The sequence below is a fragment of the Chlorocebus sabaeus genome, chromosome 16 (assembly GCF_047675955.1).
Source record: "Chlorocebus sabaeus isolate Y175 chromosome 16, mChlSab1.0.hap1, whole genome shotgun sequence".
In the NCBI taxonomy this organism is placed as follows: Eukaryota; Metazoa; Chordata; class Mammalia; order Primates; family Cercopithecidae; genus Chlorocebus; species Chlorocebus sabaeus.
In genome coordinates, this window is record NC_132919.1 from 79,184,326 (window position 1) to 79,206,009 (window position 21,684).

At 46.9% G+C, this 21,684-nt stretch overlaps 1 protein-coding gene across 1 annotated transcript in view; it reads right to left on the bottom strand.

Moving 5' to 3' along the window:
* Positions 1–21,684, bottom strand: part of NPLOC4 (NPL4 homolog, ubiquitin recognition factor) — a 78,319-nt gene that overhangs the window by 29,189 nt on the left and 27,446 nt on the right. Inside the window, exons 7-12 of the mRNA XM_008013250.3 lie at positions 19,641–19,764; positions 17,185–17,364; positions 13,055–13,141; positions 9,919–9,990; positions 8,787–8,913; positions 737–897 (exon numbers count right to left, since the gene is read on the bottom strand). Of these exons, the coding sequence (XP_008011441.1) occupies positions 737–897; positions 8,787–8,913; positions 9,919–9,990; positions 13,055–13,141; positions 17,185–17,364; positions 19,641–19,764 (751 nt within the window). The remainder of the gene's footprint in view (positions 1–736; positions 898–8,786; positions 8,914–9,918; positions 9,991–13,054; positions 13,142–17,184; positions 17,365–19,640; positions 19,765–21,684) is intronic.

Consider the following 21,684-nt stretch of genomic DNA (forward strand, 5'->3'; position numbering starts at 1 on the left):
GTCAAATATATGTGCAACTGGAGCTCCCAAAGGAGCAGGAACCATCAAAAAGAAAAAACGTTGAATAGCTGCAACTGACAGGATTCTAAAAAAAGGTCCCTAAACATCTCCCACTGTCTTCTCATCTCCACCCCCATCCTTGAGACAGGGTCTCACTCTGTCACCCAGGCCTACATGTAATGCAGTGGCACGATCATGGCTAAGGGCAGCCTTGACCTCCCCAGACTCAGGTGATCCTCCTACCTCAGCCTCCTAAGTAGCTGGGACAACAGTTCATGCCACCACGTCTATTTTTTGTAGAAACAGGGTTTCGCTATGTTGCCCAGGCTGGTCTTGAGGTCCTGGGCTCAAGCGATCCTCTTGCCTTGGCCTCCCAAAATGCTGGGATTACAGGCATGAGCCACCATGCCCAGGACCCATCTTCTCCTTTAGAAACTGAGACTGTCTGTGTTGCAATGGTCGGATTTGGTCTTACTGATCTCAAACCTAGTGCATGTACCTCCACTTCTGGTGAGAAGCCCTAATGCCATGGAAGCATGAGTAGCTAATATCCAGCCCCAGAAGCGTGACAGAAGCCTTTAGTGACAAGGAGGGTTCAACCACAGCTGACGAATGGCTGTTATAGACAGAATGCACCCACATTAGAAAGGTTCAAGACAGGTTGACACCATTATTATTATTATTTTGTACAGAATTTTCTTTTTATACAGAATTCTTTTTCTTACCATACTTTTACCTTATAAAACACATCAGGCACGTACTGCTCACTGCTAGACTCCTTGGCGTAGCCAAGCTCCGGGGCATCCTTGCACGGCAGCAAACACTCATCACGGACGAGCGCCATACACTGATTGGACACCTGGTACCCTTCAAAGTGGACTTGATTGTCAGGACCACCTGCAAGAGAGAGACCTTCAAAAAGAGCCTACCAAACAGCATTCGAACCCAGTCCACATCTGTTAACTCTTCACCTCTGATCAACAGAAAAAACGAACCCTCAAGAGATTGTCGGGGTAAGAGTTAAAAATTGTTCAATAGTCAGCGGGTGCAGTGGCTCACACCTGTAATCCCAGCACTTTGGGAGGCCGAGGTGGGTGGATCATGAGGTCAGGAGATTGAGACCATCCTGGCTAACTCAGTGAAACTCCGTCTCTACGAAAAATACAAAAAATTAGCCGAGTGTGGTGGCGGGAGCCTGTAGTCTCAGCTACTTGGGAGGCTGAGACAGGAGAATGGCGTGAAACTGGGAAGCGGAGCTTGAAGTGAGCCGAGATTGCACCACTGCACTCCAGCATGGGTGACAGTGTGAGACTCCATCTCAAAACAATAAAAAAAAGTTCAGTAGTCAACGGATGGGTGGCCACAACACAAGACCTAGACATGCATGTCACGACACCCTGCAGCTCCACACACACTTAGCTCCACAAACAGGTGCCACCACGGACATACTCTATCAGAATCAGGAAATCAAGATTGTTAAACTTTTGAAAAAAAGAAAAAAAAGAAAAGAAAATGCTGGGTGCAGTGGCTCACGCCTGGAATCTGAGCACTCTGAGAGGGCAGGGTGGGAGGACTGCTTGAGCCCAGGAGTTTGAGACCAGTCTGGGCAAAATAGTGAGACCCTATTTTTCCAATTAAAAAAAAAAAAAAAAAAAAGGATGATTAAACATTGTCTAACATCTGCCCCTAAAGCGAGGCTTAGTGTCATCAGCACTTGGGCTCCTGGTTCATAGTAACACCAGGGGTGTAAACGGCAGATAGATCCCTAGGTTCACGGTAAGGACGGGTGGATAAATTCATCTGGAGGCAGAGAGATGGGGGAGGGGGTTGGAGAAGAGCAAGATGGAAACTATTTTTAATACAAATCCAGTCATTGTATTGTATACACAGTAGCCTCTGTCTTACAGAAACCTACACGGCCACCACGCAGAGTCGATGCCACCAGGTGTCACCACACAGTGTGGAGGTGCAGGTGCCACTCCACGGCCGTGGGTAGACCTGGGAGCCCAGATCCTCCACGGTTTCACCCTCCACACTGCCCACCCCATTCTTCTCTCCCAGTCTCCACTCCACCAAAACCTCCAGATTGACTTCATGTGGGGACAAGGGGACTACAGATCACGGCTGAGAGGCGGCAGTGTGGTCCAGTTAGACCAGGTCCCTGAAGTGAGTTGGCCAGATGATGCCATGGGGGCAGCCCGAGCCTTTGGAGGAGGCAGGCATGGGGGAGATGCCCACTGCCGCAGGGTGTGCTTCCAGAACTGAAGTTACCACTGACTACAATCTCATTATTTTTTAGGCATTTATTTATTGTTTTACAAGTAAGGTCTTACTGTGTGGCCCAGGCTGGTCTCTAACTCCTGGCCCCATGTGATCCTCCCACCTCAGCTTCCCAAAGTGCTGGAATTACATGTATGAGCCACTGTGCCCGGCTCTCATCATGTTATAGCTTTGGAAGAAAAAAAAAACCCTCAATACCTCTATCTCAGTTCCTTTGACAAAAACAATTATTTATGATCAGAAAACAGAAATAGTGCACGTGGCTTTCAAACACACATCAGAAAGCAAACCTGACAGCCACAAAATCAAAAAAGGTGAGGGAAGAGACAGAGCTGGCTGCCACGAAGCTCTCAATGCACACAGGAGGCAGGTGATGGATGGCTTCAAAACCCTGAGTCAGACTTGCTCCAAAGGCACAGTTCACTAGCATAGGATATTCTCCCTGCCCCAAACTCAAATGCTCAGGAGGTAGCCAACCCTGCGCAAACGAGCACTAATATCTCCGCAAAGACACAGGCACCTCGCTCGCTCGTGTGCCTGGTGGCGTAAATGGCACTAGAAGAATGCAGAGCTCACAGAGAGCTGCGGCAAAGGCTGGACAGAGCGCCAGGGAGCCATAGTGCAGACATCGGTTAGGACACTGAAAACCTGGACTGGGCTTGGCACGGTGGCCCACACCTGTAATTCCAGCACTTTGGGAGGCCAAGGCAGGCAGATCACCTGAGGTCAGGAGTTCAAGACCAGCCTGGAAAACATAGTGAAACCCTGTCTCTACTAAAAATATAAAAATTAGCCAGGCATGGTGGCATGCACCTGTAATCCTAGCTATTCAGGAGGCTGAGGCAGGAGAACTGCTAGGCCCCGGGAAGCAGAGGCTGCGACGAGCTGAGATCATGCCACTGCACTCCAGCCTGGGCAATGGAATAAGACACTGTCTCCAGAATAAAACAAACAAAAAAACAAAAAACCTGCACTGGTGTTTAGATTGATCATTAACATGACAGGTCATTCAAGAAAGAAAAATCTAGCAGTTGAGAATAAGAGAAAAATGGAAAGCAGTATTTATAAAACTGAAGGCTGTTTATCAACAGCAAAATTGGCCATATGGATAATCTTCAAGGGTAAATTCACTGAGATGAACTGCAAACTCCCCTTCCCATGTGGAGCAGCAGGAAATATGTGTCCTGATGGGTTTGGGTAACCCTGCCGGAACGGTTGGCAGGACAAGTTAACTATCACTCCCTTCACAAATCAGCCAGTCAGGAAATCCTTACGTGGGAAGGATCACAGGGCCTACAAACAGGCAGTGACAGAAAAACCCCAGCTGCTATTGAATCTGAGACGCATTTCTGGTTTTTTAAACCAGATCCAATGGAAGTAATTTTCACAGCCTGTAAATTTAGAGTATGCCAGACTATGAGGACACAGACACCCAGCCCAGTGAGGGGCGTAAGCTCTGCACTGTCCTTCCACAGGACCCTCAGGGTCACTCAAGCAAAGCGCACACTTCATCGGGGCCCTTACACTCTCAAGTCTCATGCCAGAGAATATCTGTGTACAATGAAAGGGGAAAGGGGAGGAAGGACAGATGCAGAGGGAGGGGTGAGGCCTCCGCATCCCAGCCAGGACCTGAGTGCTGCCGGCAGGAGTGCCACATGGCTCAGTCTGCACCTTCCTTTTTTTTTTTTTTTTTTTTTTTTCCTGAGACAGAGTCTGGCCCTGTCACCCAGGCTGGAGTGCAATGGCATGATCTCGGCTCACTGCAACCTCCGCCTACCAGGTTCAAGCAATTGTCCTGCCTCAGCCTCCCGAGTAGCTGAGACTACAGGCACACATCACCACACTCAGCTAATTTTTTTTTTTTTTTTTTTTTTGAGACGGAGTCTTGCTCTGTCGCCCAGGCTGGGGTGCAGTGGCCAGATCTCAGCTCACTGCAAGCTCCGCCTCCCGGGTTTATGCCATTCTCCTGCCTCAGCCTCCCGAGTAGCTGGGACTACAGGCGCCCGCCACCTCGCCCGGCTAGTTTTTTGTATTTTTTAGTAGAGATGGGGTTTCACCATGCTAGCCAGGATTGTCTCGATCTCCTGACCTCGTGATCCACCCATCTCGGCCTCCCAAAGTGCTGGGATTACAGGCTTGAGCCACCGCGCCCGGCCCAGTTAATTTTTATATCTTTAGTAGAGATGGGGTTTCACCATGTTGGCCAGGCTGGTCTCGAACTCCTGACCTCGTGATCCGCCCACCTCGGCCTCCCAAAGTGCTGGATTACAGGCATGAGCCACTGTGCCAGGCCTGGTCTGCACCTTCCTGTCTAAGGAGGGACGTGGGACAGGAATGCAGCAAGTACAATTTCCAACAGCCCCACGGGGTCCCCACATGGCCACAACCAAGAGACCCTAACCCAGGGGAAAGAGCACACTTTACTTGAGTTAGAAAACCTTCATCCGGGCTGTAGCCATTAAAGACACGCACAAGGATGAGCACTCTTCAGTCGGCCACCACCCTCGGGAAAGGGAGACACGGCAAGTCTGAGCACCAAGAGGGGTGATTCACACAGACACGAAGGGGCTGTCACTGCCTATCTGCTTATAAATTAGGTTATTTATTGTCTCTCAGTTCTAACATCTTTCAGTAAATGCCAATTCCAGAGGCGAAAAAAGCCCAAGGATGATCTATATAATCTCTCAACTCTCAATAAGAGGTATGACTCAAATTGAAGGTGGTAGCCTCCAAGTTAGAAACTGTAATTCTAAAAATGTGCCAGTTCTTCTGGCCCATGGAATAATTTCTCCATAGAAACAGTAATTTGACGGGGCACAGTGGCTCACACCTGTAATCTCATGACTTTGTGAGGCTAAGGCAGGCAGATCACTTGAGGCCAGAAGTTCAAGACCAGCCTGGTCAACATGGTGAACCCGTCTCTATAAAAAATACAAAAACTAGCCAGGTGCAGTGGCTCACGCGGTCAAGAGATCGAGACCATCCTGGCAAACACGGTGAAACCCTGTCTCTACTAAAAATACAAAAAAAAAAGAAAAATTAGCCGGGCGTGGTGGCGGGCACCTGTAGTCCCAGCTTCTAGGGAGGCTGAGGCAGGAGAATGGCGTGAACCCGGGAGGCGACGGAGCTTGCAGCGAGCAGAGATCGTGCCACTGCACTCCAGCCTGGGCAACAGAGCGAGACTCCATCTCAAAAAGAAAAAGAAAAAAAAAATTCTAAAAAAAAAAAAAAAATTACAAAAATTGGCTGGGTATGTTGGCATGCGCCTGTAATCCCAGCTACTTGGGAGATTGAGGCACAAGAATCACTTGAACCCAGGAGGCAGAGGTTGCAGTGAGCCAAGATCATGCCACTGCACTCCAGCCTAGGTGACAGAACAAGACTGTCTCAAAAAAAATTAAAAATAAAAATAAAAGATCCTTGATTTCACTCAGAATAAAATAGAAATTAAAACCACACTGAAATACTATGGAACTGTTCCATATCCCACATAACTCAGAATGCCCACTACACACTTGTGTAGACAAAAGCACTATTTACAATCATGTGAGATTAGAAGCAATTCTATTTTATAAAGAGCCACAAAACAGACAGGCACAGTTTCAATGTACACTGAATTCTCTGGGACTATAATAGTGTAAGCTGAGGTAAGGGCACACTCTTCTGCCTGGAACTGGGTGGAGAGCTGTTGAGCCTCTCAGGAAGCCATGTTGCTGACAGCAAGGCCAGCTAAGAGGCCTGGACTCAGCCCTGTGCTCAGCCCTTGCCCACACAGGCCAGCACGGATCCCACTGTGCTGTCCTCACGGGTCAGTCCAGAAGCACTGACACACCTAAACGTTCGACTTTATTCTGTTTCTTTCTTATCACTTTCCCTTGATGTTACAATTACTCTGCCTTCTATTTCAGAATTCCGTGTGTCGGCAGCCTACATTAGCTATATTACCCATGAATTTTATTTCTGCATAGTAAAGGGGTATCACAAAGTGTTCTAAAAACAGGAGTTGAGTCTGATAGGCTTGGAAACTACCAGCCTACACTACTGCACCCAGACATCAGCCTACGTGTGGCAGGGGTGTGGGGATGTGACACCGAGAAAAGTATGACGATACCTTTCTCGCCGTCTGTAAATACAATGCTAGCCCGGCAGAATTCTAAATGACATGAGCGCCTTTGTTCTCTGCTCCCCTCCTGGGTGCCCAGTGCCCCCTGCCCGACGCCCCAGCTGCTCTCCAGCTGCCCTGAGTCTCCCACCATGAAAGCACCCCTCCCCAGGGTGCCCTCACTAACGGGTTCTGTAACGCAGAATTCCCAGACCCTCCTTCAATCCTAGCCCAAATTCCCAACCCTTCCCTTAAGCGCTCAACCCAAGCAACAATTTAGGAAAATAAATCTGACTCAACTAATTCACATGTGAAATAGTTAACATGTATTAATTATTAAAATAATTAACATGTGAAAGATGCCTATCACTATTCAAAAAGTATATTCATTTCGAAAATCCATCTAAATGCACCTTACATCAAGGAACTAACTGCAGGCTAGGCAACACAGCAAGACTTCGTTTCTGTTAAAAATTTAAAAATTAGGCCAGGCACGGTGGCTCACGCCTGTAATCCCAGCACTCTGGGAGGCCGAGGCGGGCGGATCACGAGTCAGGAGATTGAGACCATCCTGGTTAACATGGTGAAACCCTGTCTCTACTAAAAATACAAAAAATTATGTAGGTGTGCTGGCAGGCGCCTGTAGTCCCAGCTACTTGGGAGGCTGGGGCAGGAGAATGGCGTGAACCCAGGAGGCGGAGCTTGCAGTGAATTGAGATTGCACCACTGCACTCCAGCCTGGGCAACAGAGAGAGACTCTGTCTCCGGGGGAAAAAAAAAAAAATTTTTTAATTTAGCTGGGCATGGTGGCGCACACATGTAGTCCCAACTACACGGAAGGCTGATGGGGACGAATCACATGAGTCCAGGAGTCACACCAGTGAGCTGTGACTACACCACTGTGCTCCAGCGCTCCAGCCTGGGTGACAGAGCAAGAACCTGTCTCAAAAAAACAAACAAAAAGACACAAAAACCTGGCAAGCTCAAGAATATGCAGCAAAGTGCAAAAACTTCTGCAATCAGCTTGAACACTTTTCTTTCTTTTTTTAAAATATGTTTTATTTATTTATTTTTTGTAGAGATGGGGTCTTGCCATGTTGCCCAGGCTGATCTCAAACTCCCAGTCTCAAGGGATCCTCCTGGCTCAACCTCCCAAAATGCTACGATTACAGATGTTGTCATCCCAGCACTCTGAGAGGCCAATGAGGGAGAACACCTGAGGTCAGGAGTTCAAGATTAGCCTGGTCAACAAGGCAAAACCCTGTCTCTACTAAAAACACAAAAATTAGCCGGGTGTGGTGATGTGCACTTACAATTCCAGCTGTAGGCTGGGGCACGAAAATCGCTTGAACCCAGGAGGCGGACGTTGCAGTGAGCTGAGATTGCGCCACTGCACTCCAGCCTAAATGACAGAGTGAGACTGTCAAAAAAAAAACAAAACCCGCTTTTTCCTTTTTGAGATGGAGTTTCACTCTGTTGCCCAGGGGAACATCCTTGTCCATATATACATACATATATATATATATTTTTTTCTTTTCTTTTTTTGAGTCTCGCCCTGTCACCCAGGCTGGAGTGCACTGGCACAAACTCAGTTCACTGCAATCTCCGCCTGCTGGGTTCCAGTGATTCTCCTGCCTCAGCTCCTTGAGTAGCTGGGATTACAGGTGCCCACCACCACACCCAGCTAATTTTTGTATTTATAATAGAGATGGTGTTTCACTCTGCTAGCCAGGCTGGTCTCAGGACTCCTGGACCTCAAGCGATCCACCCACCTTGGCCTCCCAAAGTGCTGGGATTACAGGTGTGAGGCATTGCACCCAGCCAACATAGTGGACTTTTAAGGACAGCACTGGCCTAGAGGACAGCTCTGTGGAGGTCCTGATCCTGTTGTGAGTTTTGGGGTTTGTGTTTATAGTTTTATGCTGTTAAGTTCAGAATTTTTACCATAAAAAGAAAGGAGGAATTTACATCCCACAAGCCCAGTAAGAAAGTCCACTATAACTGCCGGGCGCAGTGGCTCACGTCTGTAATCGCAGCACTTTGGGAGGCCGAGGCGGGCGGATCACAAGGTCAGGAGATCGAGACCACGGTGAAACCCCGTCTCTACTAAAAATACAAAAAATTAGCCGGGCGTGGTGGCGGGCGCCTGTAGTCCCAGCTACTTGGGAGGCTGAGGCAGGAGAATGGCAGGAACCCGGGAGGCGGAGCTTGCAGTGAGCCGAGATCACGCCACTGCACTCCAGCCTGGGCGACAGCGCGAGACTCCGTCTCAAAAAAAAAAAAAAAAAAAAAAAAAAAAAAAAAAGTCCACTATAACTAAGTTAAGGATAAAAGGCTACCAAAAAGAGGAACAAAATATATTAACGAGGTGGTAATATTTACATTACAACTGTCCCTGTTATACCTGTAGCCACTGCAGTAACAAACTTGGATCCAAAATGTCCATCGGGAGAGAGCCGGCACATGTTGGGATGCTTGTTCTGGAAGTCTCCTGCAGTGATGCACTCTTCTGAACTTAGGAAATAGGTGTCCTAAGACAAGAGAAGCAGCCTATCAATTTTACAGCATCATGCCAAATATGTTTCTATTTCTTCATTAAAAAATGAGAACTAAGTCAGGCGCAGTGGCTCACACCTCTAATTCCAGCACTTTGAGAGGTGGAGGTGGAAGGCCCACTTGAGGACAAGAGTTCGAGACCAGCCTGGCCAACAGAGCAAAACCTGGTCTCTATTAAAAATAAAAAAAATTATCTGGGTATGGTGGCACACACCTGAACCCAGGAGGAAGCTGTAGTGAGCCGAGACTGTGCCACTGCACTCCAACCTGTACGACAGAGCAAGACTGTCTCAAAAAAATAAAAAATAAGAACCAAACTATAAAACTCAAAACCACTTTGAAGCAAGTATCTACAATTCCTAACCATTACCAATTCCTCATCTAAAACCACCCATGACTACGAAGGCCAGAAGCACTATGCAAACCACCCGCCATGGGCTGAGCCCTGAAAGTCACTGTTTTGTAAAGGTAAGATGGGTTTAGCTCTATGAGACCAGGAGATCTGGCCTTCATTGATCAAGAAGACCTTCTTGAAAAATAATGGGGCCTGAGGGCTGGGTGCAATGGCTCACACCTGTAATCCCAGCACTCTGGGAGGCCGAGGCGGGCAGATCACGAGGTCAAGATCAAGACCACCCTGGCTAACATGGTGAAACCCTGTCTTCACTAAAAATACAAAAAAATTAGCCAGGCATGGTGGTGGGTGCCTGTAGTCCCAGCTTCTCGGGAGGCTGAGGCAGGAGAATGGCATGAACCCAGGAGGCAGAGCTTGCAGTGAGCTGAGATTGCACCACTGTACTCCAGCCTGGGCAACAGAGCAAGACTCCGTCTCAAATAATAATAATAATAATAATAATAATAATAATAATAATAGGGCCTGAAAGCTAGAACCAGCGGTGCAAAGAGAGCCTGAGAATGCAGGCCAGTGCCATCTGTAACCAAGCCACAGGGCCACATGCACATTCCTATCTCCACCTCACCTTATTTCGACTGTAGCGGACTGTACCCTTTCGGGTATCTTCTGAGACGAGGTCTGTAAATATCCAGCCAACCTTAATAAAAAGGAAAGTATCTTTTAAACATCTCTTTAAGATAAATGATGAATGGTTGGGTGTGGTGACTACGCCTGTAATCCCAGCACTTTGGGAAGCTGAGGCAGGAGAATCATGAGGTCAAGAGATCGAGACCATCCTGGCCAACATGGTGAAACCCCGTCTCTACTAAAAATACAGAAATTAGAGTGCAGTGGCTCATGCCTATAATCCCAGCACTTTGGGAGGTCGAGGCGGGTGGATCACCTGAGATCAGGAGTTCGAGACCAGCCTGACCAACATGGAGAAACCCTGTCTCTACTAAAAATACACAATTAGCCAGGGTGGTGGCACATGCCTGTAATCCCAGCTACTCAGGAGGCTGAGGCAGGAGAATCACTTGAATCCGGGAGGCAGAGGTTGCAGTGAGCCGAGATTGTACCATTGCACTCCAGCCTGGGCAACAAGAGCGAAACTCTGTCTCAAAAAAAAAAAAAAAAAAAAAATTAGCTGGGCATGGCCGGGTGCGGTGGCTCACGCCTGTAATCCCAGCACTTCAGGAGGTCAAGAGGGCGGATCACGAGGTCACGAGGTCAGGAGATCAAGACCATCCTGGCTAACATGGTGAACCCCATCTCTACTAAAAATACAAAAAAATTAGCCGGCCGAGATGGCAGGTGCCTGTAGTCCCAGCTACTCGGGAGGCTGAGGCAGGAGAATGGCGTAAACCCGGGAGGCGGAGCTTGCAGTGAGCTGAGATCCGGCCACTGCACTCCAGCCTGGGCGACAGAGCGAGACTCTGTCTCAAAAAAAGATAGATGATGAATGTTTTCTGGCTTTTGCCCAGAGAGCTCAAAAAGAATGTTCTCAGTCAGAAGCTCCTTTTTGTGAGCCAGGTTAATCTACATCAACGGGTTCCTCAAGTAAGATGCCAGGCCACACCCAGGGATCTCCATCTCTGTTCAGTAGAAACAGGCCACCCTCCCTCTGGTGCTGCTGGGTTAAAGATGAGTTTCTTCAGCCCCAACTCTGCCCAGCACCATGTGGATGCAAAAGACACAGCAGTGAGTGAGACCAACAGAAGGTGGGTGGAAAAGGCACTTAAACTCCCAAGAGGAAGACAGACAACAGGCGAGCAAATCAACATTTCGCAGAGCAGGCCTTTCCCAACAAGCTAAGAAAAAGGATTCCTAGAGAAAGGCACTTAAGATAAAAGGGGAAATATAATGCAGACTTCACATAGTTGCTGCTGGGAGCTCCAGTTCAAGGTCAGAAGGAAGCATCTGAGGGTATCGGGATCTGAAACCTGCGACCCAGCACCCCTGCACGTTCAATGTGGCAGTGCCTGTGTGCTGTGGGATCCTCAGGCCCGCCTCTGCCTGTGAATTCTTGCACCAGAAGCCTGTCGCAAGGCCGCAGGAGTAGCACTTGGGTCCCGGCAGTTGTCACTTCTGTCCTCGGGAAGGATCTGTGGCCCATGACTCTCCCCAGCACTACCTAACACACAACTCTTCCCATCCATCGCCAGCAGATATGACCACACACTGGGAGACTTTCACTGTCTTTAAAGATGCCCCAATGAATGAAAACCCAAGGTGATGGCAACAGAGAAAATGAGACTTAAAGGATTAATGTAATTAAGCAGTAAATAAAGCAGAATCAAAATCAAACTGAGAAATATAAGGGCTTAGAAACTCATATTTTGGGCCAGACATGGTGGCTCACACCTATAATCCCAGAACTTTGGGAGACCAAGGCGGGTGGATCACCTGACGTCAGGAGTTCAAGACCAGCCTGGCCAACATGGTAAAACCCCATCTCTATTAAAAATACAAAAATTAACTGGGCGTTGTGGTGGGCGCCTATAATCCCAGCTACTCAGGAGACTGAGGCAGGAGAATCATTTGAACCCGGGAGGCAGAGCTTGCAGTGAGCCAAGATTGTGCCACTGCACTCCAGCCTGGGTGACAGAGCAAGACTCCTAAAAATAAAATAAAATAAAATAAAATAAAATAAAATAAAATAAAATAAAATAAAATAAAAAGAGAAACTAATGTTTTGAAGAAAAGTATTTAAGTAATTTCAAGATTATGAACTGTAAGACTACAACAAATTAGGCCAAAAAATTGGACCAATCTCTTTTCAACAAGAGAATTTCCAGAATTTGAACCAAAATATGACCCTAAATGAAGATGCTGACTCCTTGTTAGAAACAGGATGTTTCTTTCACAAGAGAGTAAAACTGCATATGGACTGCTCACTGACACTAGGTTTTAAGTCACATTTGCAGTCTCACCCCCTTCATCTGCAGAGAGGATGAAATAATCTAGAGATTATTTTTCACAGTCTGAGATGATTAGGAAATAAAGGATAAAACATACTTACTAATATTAAACTTGTAAGATATGTTCAAATTCATGGCTCTACATGAATTTATAAAAATCGTTCCTGGGAACTTTATCAATGATGTCAGATAAACCAGATCAACTGAATAAAAAAGGAAATCCTTGTCTCATTTTCTAACTGTTCCATGAAACTAGGAAGAACTGTAGGCTCAGAGAGCTAAATTATCAACAGGAAATGAAACGATGATTGATGACGGAATAGCAGAAGCTCCAAGTGCACGACACGGAACATGAACGCTGTCAACAGAACGCCAGCCTTGACTGTCCTCGGCTTCCAAGCTACACGAAGGGACGGCTCAGGCAGAAGGGACACACATGCACAGGGGAGCCAGCAGGGGTGCAGCTGGGGTCTGACTCCTGCTTCTAGTTCCCACTTGAAGCAGTCCTCAACAAGTGTGGCTGGAAGGCTGAAATACAACAGCCAGATCCGCACTGGGATTTTTTTTTTTTTATGCTCAAGAAAACGTTCTCATTTTAGTTTAAGTCAGAGGAACATAAAAGTTATTGGTGCCCAATAAACACACGTGAAGTTTCAAAACGTATGGTGCCTGCACCTGACCTTGTGCAGCTGGGGAGAGCCAGTCCCTGACACAGCCCGGCCACTCCCCCAACTCTCCCTGGCCTGGATGCTCAACAGAGCCTGGCCACTCCCCCTGCTTGGCTGCCAGATGCCTCAGTACCTTCCGCAGGCCAAGTTTGGCAGCAATTTCATCGACCACTTCAGCTTTTGGATCCTCAAGAAGCTCCAAGCTGTTCTGTGTACCAATCTGCAGGGAATCAAAGGGAGAAGATGGACTTAGAGCAGAGGGCTCAGGAAGCAGCACTCCAAGCCCTCCCAATTCCAGCTCCAGGTCACAAGGAGTGCTGGGGGCCTCCTTGTCAGAAAGGAGAACTACAGCCACAGATAAAACACATGCGACACGCCTCCCGGCTTCTCTCCTTCTAAGGTTGCGCTGTGCCTTTTACCAGGACTGCAAAACATGGGGCACACAGGGCCCAGCTGATGTGTGCGGCACGGCTCTGCATCAGGAGCACTCAGGGCTAAGGGAAGGTCTACACTCCTGCCTGTTTTAAAAGTTCCTTCATCAGGAAATGAAGTTATTTTCAAACTTCCTTGGATAAGTAGCTTCACTCCAAACAGCTTTGGCTAAATTAGGCAAGACTCAAACTGTAAGGTAACATCCATTCCCAGAAAACAGGCCTGGACAATCTGTGTGCCACTCCGCAGAGACAATGCGCTTGGCTTCACAGCCAAGGTACTGAATTGGAGAGACACTATGAACTCCACAGAGAGCGATGAGCTCACCAACCCTAAGGAAGGGAAAAGGCATTCGAAAATCACCACCTCCTTCCATCTGGCACAGGGTCGTCGATGAGCTGTGGCTTCGACTGGCTCCCATGCAAATGAAACCAGCCACGGCACATGACTTCTCAGAGTGGACCAAGCTTACCAAAATCGTTAATGTTCACTTAAATGTAACCTGCGGGTCATTAATAGGTGTCATTTCATGCAGAAACCCCAGCAATAAGAATAGGAAACGTAAAGGTAATCCCAAATTGAGTTGCAGTAACTGGGCATATCCTTGCAAATTAGTCAAAATCTGGCAAAACCACAAAGAAGTTTACGTTTGCTGGGTATTACCCATATGGAGGTCACTAATACCTCCAGAACATAGGTTAAACCACAAACTCAGAGAAAAATCTAAGGAAAAGGAGTTGTTTAATGACATGTGGCAACATAAGCAAATTTTTGTGTGTGTATTTTTAGTAGAAATGGGGTTTTGCTGGGTCAGTCAGGCTGGTCTTGAACTCCTGGCCTCAAGTGATCTGCCTCGCCCCTACAAAGTGCTGGGATTACAGGCGTGAGCCACTACACCTGGCCTCAATTATACTTTTAATAGAACCATTGAGCTCTCCACGAAAGAGATCCCTTAAAAAAACTGAATCTGAACACTTTGTGCTTGGAAGAGCAGCATACTGAGTACAGCACAGTGACCTAAGGGTTGAGACTTCACTGGCGGGGTCTCTACTGCCATCTAGTGTCTCTTTTTAAAAGAACCATGGCAAAGGCCTCATGAAACACTACGTCTATTGTTACGCAAAGATACCAAATTGTCACCGAAAATCCATATAAATACAGCTACGAAAGACACACATTTCATGCAGGGGCCACTAGCAAGCCTGCACACCAGCTATCACCCATGCACAACGTGCAGTTTCAGACTCTAATCAGCAACCTCTGAGAGCAGCTGCAGGGCACCCCAGCCCGCCTCCCAGTCAGGTTATTTAAATAGGAAGCCAGTCATCCAGTGATCTCCACAAGACAGTGATAGGTGGAAAAAGTGCACATAATATAGTATACGCACAAAGAAACAAAGAAGGGGGATAGTATGATTGTGTGTGCATGCATATGTGTGTGTATCTGCTTACACCAAAAATGTCACACATACAAAGAAAATAAAACTAGCCAGGCTCAGTGGCATACACTGACAGTCCCAGCTACTTGAGAGAAAGATAAGAGGATCTCGCTCAGGAGATCCCTTACTAAACAAAACAAAACAGGCACAATGGCTCATGCTAGTAATTCTAGTACTTTAGGAGGCCAAGGCAGTAGGATCACTTGAGGTCAGGAGTTTGAGACCAGCATGGGCAACACAGAGACCCTCTCTGTATAAAAAAAAAAAAAAAAAAAAAAAAAAAAAATTAAAAAAATCAGGCCAGGCGCAGTGGCTTACGCCTATAATCCCAGCACTTTGGGAGGCTGAGGCGGGTGGATCACGAGGTCAGGAGTTTGAGACCAGCCTGACCAACATGGTGAAACCCCGTCTCTACTAAAAATACAAAAATTAGCCAGGCATGGTGGCAGCGCCTGTAATCCCAGCTATTCAGGAGGCTAAAGCAGGAGAATCACTTGAACCAGGAAGTGGAGGTTAAAGTGAGTGGAGGATCGCGACACCGTACTCCAGCCTGGGCAACAGAATAAAACTCTGTCTCAAAACTAAAAAAAAAAAAAAAAAGGAAAAAAAAAAGAAAAATCAAACTTCGGGAAGACCAACTAAAAAGATTTTAGGCTGAGCATGGTGGCTCACACTTGTAATCCCAGAATTTTGGTAGGCTGAGGCGAGTGGACTGTGTGAGCCCAGGAGTTCCAAACCAGCCTGGGCAACATGGCGAGATCTGACTCCCCACACACACACACACACACACACACACACACACACACAAAAAAAACATATATATATACACACACACACACACAAACACACATATATATGATATATATGTCAGGTGTGGTGGTGCACGCCTGTAGTCCCAGATACTTGGGAGGCTGAGGCAGGAGGATTGCTTGAGCCCAGGAGGGATGCAATTGAGGCTGCACTGAGCCGTGATGTGACTACTGCACTCCAGCCTGGGCAACAGAGTGAGACGCTGTCTCAAAAAGAAAACAGGTTTTAAATTCTAGGGGCTACCTCTAGAGGAAAGCAGGGTAAAGGGAAATGAATAAGCCTTGTTTGTAAATATGACTTTGGAAATGTGCACATTTTTTTTCTTTTCCAACTTTTAAAAATACTTCTAGCTGGGCACAGTGGCTCATACCTGTAATCCCAACACTTCAGGAGGCCAAGATGTGAGGATCACTTGAGACCAGTAGATCAACACCAACCTGGGCAATATAGCGAGACCCTGACTCTACCAAAAATTTAAAAATTAGCTTGCATGGTGGCATGCACCTGTAGTCCCAGCTACTCAGAAGTCTGAGGCAGGAAGATCGCTTGAGCCCAGGAGGTCAAGGCTGCAGTAAGCCATGATTGCACAACTGCACTCCAGTCTGGGCAACAGAGCAAGACTCATCTCTAAAAAATAAATAAATAAAAATTAAAAATTTCTAACATAACAGCTAATGTAAAGAATTTTACAATGAATACTCATATACCCACCACTAGATTCAGCATGAACATTTCCTATGCACAATCTGTCCCTCTAGTCACCCATCAATCCATTTTTCTATTGGATTTCAAGTAAATTACAGACATAAATGTACTTCTCCCTAAATAGTACAGCATGCGTATCATTAACTAGTATTCAGTATGTTTAGTTTTTACTTTTGCAATAAAATGTATGTAAAACACACTAAATATTATACATAATTACAAAACAAATTAAAATTTATATAAACATACACACACAGCCCAGTTCCTAAAAACCGGAAATACAATGTGTAACTGGTTGGTGGCATAATCATACTGAGAGGGCCTTCCAAGCACAGTGACTAGCTGTGTATACACCCTACAGATACACCCTCAGGACACTTCTTTCTCCTCCAAACAAATCTTAAGTTGTTTTCAGTCCTATTTTGGTGGCAGTTTTGTTATTCTGGTGACACTCTGGTGATTGGTGCTGAGGTGTGTCTGTGGCCTTCTCCATGGTCCCTAAGACAGTGACTGCTGCACAGCGGAAGAGACACAGAATGACACAAGGAGGACTGAGCACCTGGACACTACGGAAGCAATGAGCATACCTGGACACAGACAGCAGACGAGATAAAAACACTGGATCAATAGTGGCAAATGTACCGGGTGTCTAAGAAAATATCCTTATCCTTAGTAACTGAAGTAACTATCCAATATACTGAAGGTTTTAGGACCCATGCTCTCACTCTCCAATAACTCAGAAAATGTTGTGCACATGCACGGGCGTGTGACAGAAGGGGCACAAACAACAGAGCGAACAGGGCAAGGCCTCTCCAAAAGGGCGTCCCCCACAGCCTCCAAACACAGAAACTCAGGAACTTGAATCCCATCATGTTTACCTGAGGTGGCTCATAAATCGCAGCCACTTCAGCCCTGATGCCAAGGGGAATGTCTTTGTGCTCCGTGTACCGTCCATATAAGTACCCGAAATGCTGGTTCCCTGTCTTTCTCCAGAAGTCAAGAAAGCGGTCAGCGACGGTGTGATTCTCAAACATGATATTGTCCACATGCCTGTACTTCTGTAGAGTTAACAAGAGTCGGCTGATGAAAATATGCCATCAAAAATAAATCACTTGTTTTTCTAGCACAAACCATTCATACATATATTTTACCTGGTTCTTTAAAAAACAAACCACTAGGGTGTGATGGTGCATGTTCGCGGTCCCAGATACTCAAGAGGCCGAGGCTAGAGGATCGCTTGAGCCCAGGAGTTCAAGTCCAGCCTGGGCGACAGAATGAGACCCCTGTATCTTAAAAAATAATCATCTGGGCCAGGTGCAGTGGCTCATGCCTGTAATCCCAGCACTTTGGGAGGCCGAGACGGATGGATCACGAGGTCAGGAGATCGAGACCATCCTGACTAACACAATGAAACCCCATTTCTACTAAAAATACAAAAAATTAGCCGGGCGTGGTGGCAGGCGCCTGTAGTCCCAGCTACAGGGGAGGCTGAGACAGGATAATGGCGTGAACCTGGGAGGCAGAGCTTGCAGTGAGCCAAGATGGCACCACTGCACTCCAGGCAACAGCAAGACACCATCTCAAAAAATAGAAAAATAAAAAAAAATAATCTGCTATTCTATTCAAAAAAATAAAAACAATAAACATTACTAAAGAAAAAAACCAGTCAGGTGTGGTGGTTTATGCCTATAATGCCAGCACTTTGGGAGGCCGAGGCAGGCAGATCTCTTGAGGCCAGGAGTTAAACCTCAAAAATTATTCAACACAGTGAAACCCTGTCTCTACTAAAAATACAAAAATTGGCCGGGCTCGGTGGCTCAAGCCTGTAATCCCAGCACTTTGGGAGGCCGAGACGGGCGGATCATGAGGTCAGGCAATCGAGACCATCCTGGCTAACACAGTGAAACCCCGTCTCTACTAAAAAAAATACAAAAAACTAGCCGGGTGAGGTGGCGGGCACCTGTAGTCCCAGCTACTCCGGAGGCTGAGGCAGGAGAATAGCGTAAACCCGGGAGGCAGAGCTTGCAGTGAGCTGAGATCCGGCCACCAGCATTCCAGCCTGGGCGACAGAGCGAGACTCCATCTCAAAAAAAAAAAAATACAAAAATTATCCAGGTGTGGTGGCTCATGCCTGTAATCCCAGCTACTCGGGAGGCCGAGGCAATAGAATCGCTTGCATCTGGGAGGCGGAGGTTGCAGTGAGCCGAGACTGCACCAACTGCAATTCAGCCTGGGCTACAGAGTGAGACTCTGTCTCAAAAAAACAAAAACAAAAAACAAAAAAACAAAACAAAACAAAAACGCTCTGCCCTTTAGACCACTTCAGAGTCCAGTGGTGGGGTGGGGTAGGGAGGTATAGGAGGATGGAGATGGCTTTCATCTGTCAATAAATTCAAAATAATTCCATTGTGGTTTAACCTAAAATACAGGTTTTCACAATCTCTAGGGCAAAAAACAAATGAGTCTTCTTTTTTTTTTTTGAGACGGAATCTCGCTCTGTCACCCAGGCTGGAGTGCAATGGCGTGATCTCGGCTCACTGCAACCTCCGCCTCCCGGGCTCAAGTGATTCTCCTGCCTCAGCCTCCTTAGCAACTGGGACAACAGGCGCCTGCCAGCACGCCCGGTTTAATTTTTGTATTTTTAGTAGAGATGGGATTTCACCATTTGGCCAGGCTGGTCTCGAACTCCTGACCTCAGGTGATCCACCCGCCTCAGCCTCCCAAAGTGCTGGGATTACAGGTGTGAGCCACCATGCCCGGCCAAAATAAAGTAGTTTTCAAGAAGAAAAAAGGAATGGAGAACACAGGAGATTTCCAAAAAAGTCAAGGAGGCCACAGAATTCTCTCTAAGAAGCCGTTTTCTCTAAGGGCACAGTGGCAGCAGGAAGGCGAGGTAGGCTACTCTCAGAGGCGGGACAACGAGAGCAGAACATCTAGAAAGGCCGGAATGCCTTCTCCTTCCTGAGCCACATTCTCTCCTTAAGCCAGCCTGGACGGGTGCTCAGAGCTGGTCCAAGGGGTACCCCTTTACCAACCTTCAGAGACAGTTTCCTCACAACCACTGAGGATTTTAAATAATCACCAGGAACATTCTGCCTCCATATGAGCCAGCAAAAAAGAGAACTGAGGGCTCATACTCCATACCTCCAAGAGCAAGAAGCCTTAAAAATGACATATTCAGCGCACCACTTCCACAAAAGGGTCATTCAATCCATCAGACAGTACTGAAAACCCAACACGGAGGTGCTAATGGCATTCCACTCCAAGGGGCTCTTCTGGCAATACTCATTTCTCAGCCATGAAAACAAATCTAGACAGATAGGGAACATCTCACCTGTCTGTTCAGTGTGATGGCGCTCGGCTGGCACTTAGTACAGATGCCGTTCGGCCACGGGAGGTGCCCCTCGCACCCTGACTTAATCTTGCAGCTGATGTTCTCCAGGGCAACAAATTTCCCCCTATGTAGGAGAGAAGCAACTTACTTAAACATCACATTGGTGAAAAGTTGAGCAAGAGGCTGGAAGCTACATGTTAAGTATCTTACACTTCCTGAACAGCATCTCAGGAGCTAAGCACGTGGCAGCAGCAGGGAAGATGTGCTAAGGATGTTTCTAATGGAAGCTCTACTTGCAGTTCCAGCACATTCCGAATCCTAGCTTGTCCCATATACTTCAACCATACAGAAACACACAACTACTTTCCTGCCAAACTGTGGTGTTTTTTCACTATCTATCACTAACATGCAAGAAAGTTGGCAAGAACACTGCAGAATACCTATTGACACCAGCTGTGCCACTGAGTGGCCATGAGGCTGGCACAGGTTTCATTAAATTATCAGCAACGTTGACATTAGCCCAGTACTTAGATATTTGTAAAAAAAATTCTTATTCATGTGAAAAATCTGATTAGGATATAGAATTAAGGCATCTTCACTGCTTTAGGCTAAAATAAAAACTACTGTTGAAGATTGTCAATGAGAAAGTCCTGGACCCTACTCTGAACTTCTTCTTTTTCTCCAGCTTTACTGAAACGTAATTGACCAAAAAAAAAAAAAAGTCTGTATCTTTAAGGTGGACGTGAGGTTTTGTTTTTCAGATAAAAACTATATACTTACAGTGTAAGAAATGATATTCTGAAACATGTCCACACTGTGGAATGGCTAAATTAAGCTAATTAACATATGCATTACCTCACATACTGATCATTTTTTGTGGTGAGCCATTTTTGGTATCATAGCATCTAGGAAGAAATGACTCGTCACCAAATCTGCATGTTAATGGCAGCCACAAACATGCCCCCACTAGAGACTGTGTTCCTTGACCTAGACTGACAAAAGGCTGACCAAGTCTCTTTCACTACAATCAATCTGCACCCACTCCTTAGTCCAGAGAGTTCCATAGCTTTCCCCACTGACAAGCAATAGTGGGTTTCTAGTAGGTTTCTTCTTCTGGTCTAACATCTTTAAAAAGTCATTTTAGGATGTCAGCGGGTTGTCAGAGAAAAGCTACAATCAGGCGAATATGACATCCTTCACAAAATGTTGCTGACTTCAGTTCAGCCACCATCTCCTCTTGTCGCACTGACAGGAATTACAAAATAATAGCTGAAGCCTGTTACTTTCTGGTAGGGTGTACAGAGAGCCAACAGGAGAAAGTCGTACAGGCAAGGACTTGCCATGGCTTAAAAGAAATCAAAATGCTCAGTTCACCCCTCTCTGGCCACTGTTACCACCTGTGCCTACCTGGCTGAGCCTGTGGGCAACTACTGTGGTACCCTGAGGACAAGTGGCTGCAGCCCCTGCTGTGGCTGAAAACCAAGCTGACTCAGAGGCTGGGCTCTAGGGAAAGGATTGCCAGGCACTGAAGTGGGGGAGCTGAGATTATCATAGGGTAGTTGTTTTTCTGAAAAGCAGACAATGAACTCAGACCACAGATACAACAGGCCACCATCACAGATGCTATCTTGCCGGGGCGGTGTGTGTGGGGACAGCCTCTGTCCGACACTGCACTGTGGCTACACAACCAGGTGCCTGCACAGTCACTGCCTTGCTAGCTCCCTTCTAGAACCAGGATGGCCAGGTGAGGTGGCTCACACCTGTAATCCAGCACTTTGGGGAAACCAAGGCAGGAGGATCACTTGAGCCTAGGAGTTCCAGACCAGCCTGGGCAACATAGTGAGACCCCATCTCTTAAAAACATATATGTGGGCCGGGCACGGTGGCTCACGTATGTAATCCCAGCACTGTGGGAGGTCGAGGCGGGCGGATTACGAGGTCAGGAGATCTAGACCATCCTGGCTAACACAGTGAAACCCCGCCTCTACTAAAAATACAAAAAATTAGCTAGGCATGGTGGTAGGCACCTGTAGTCCCAGCTACT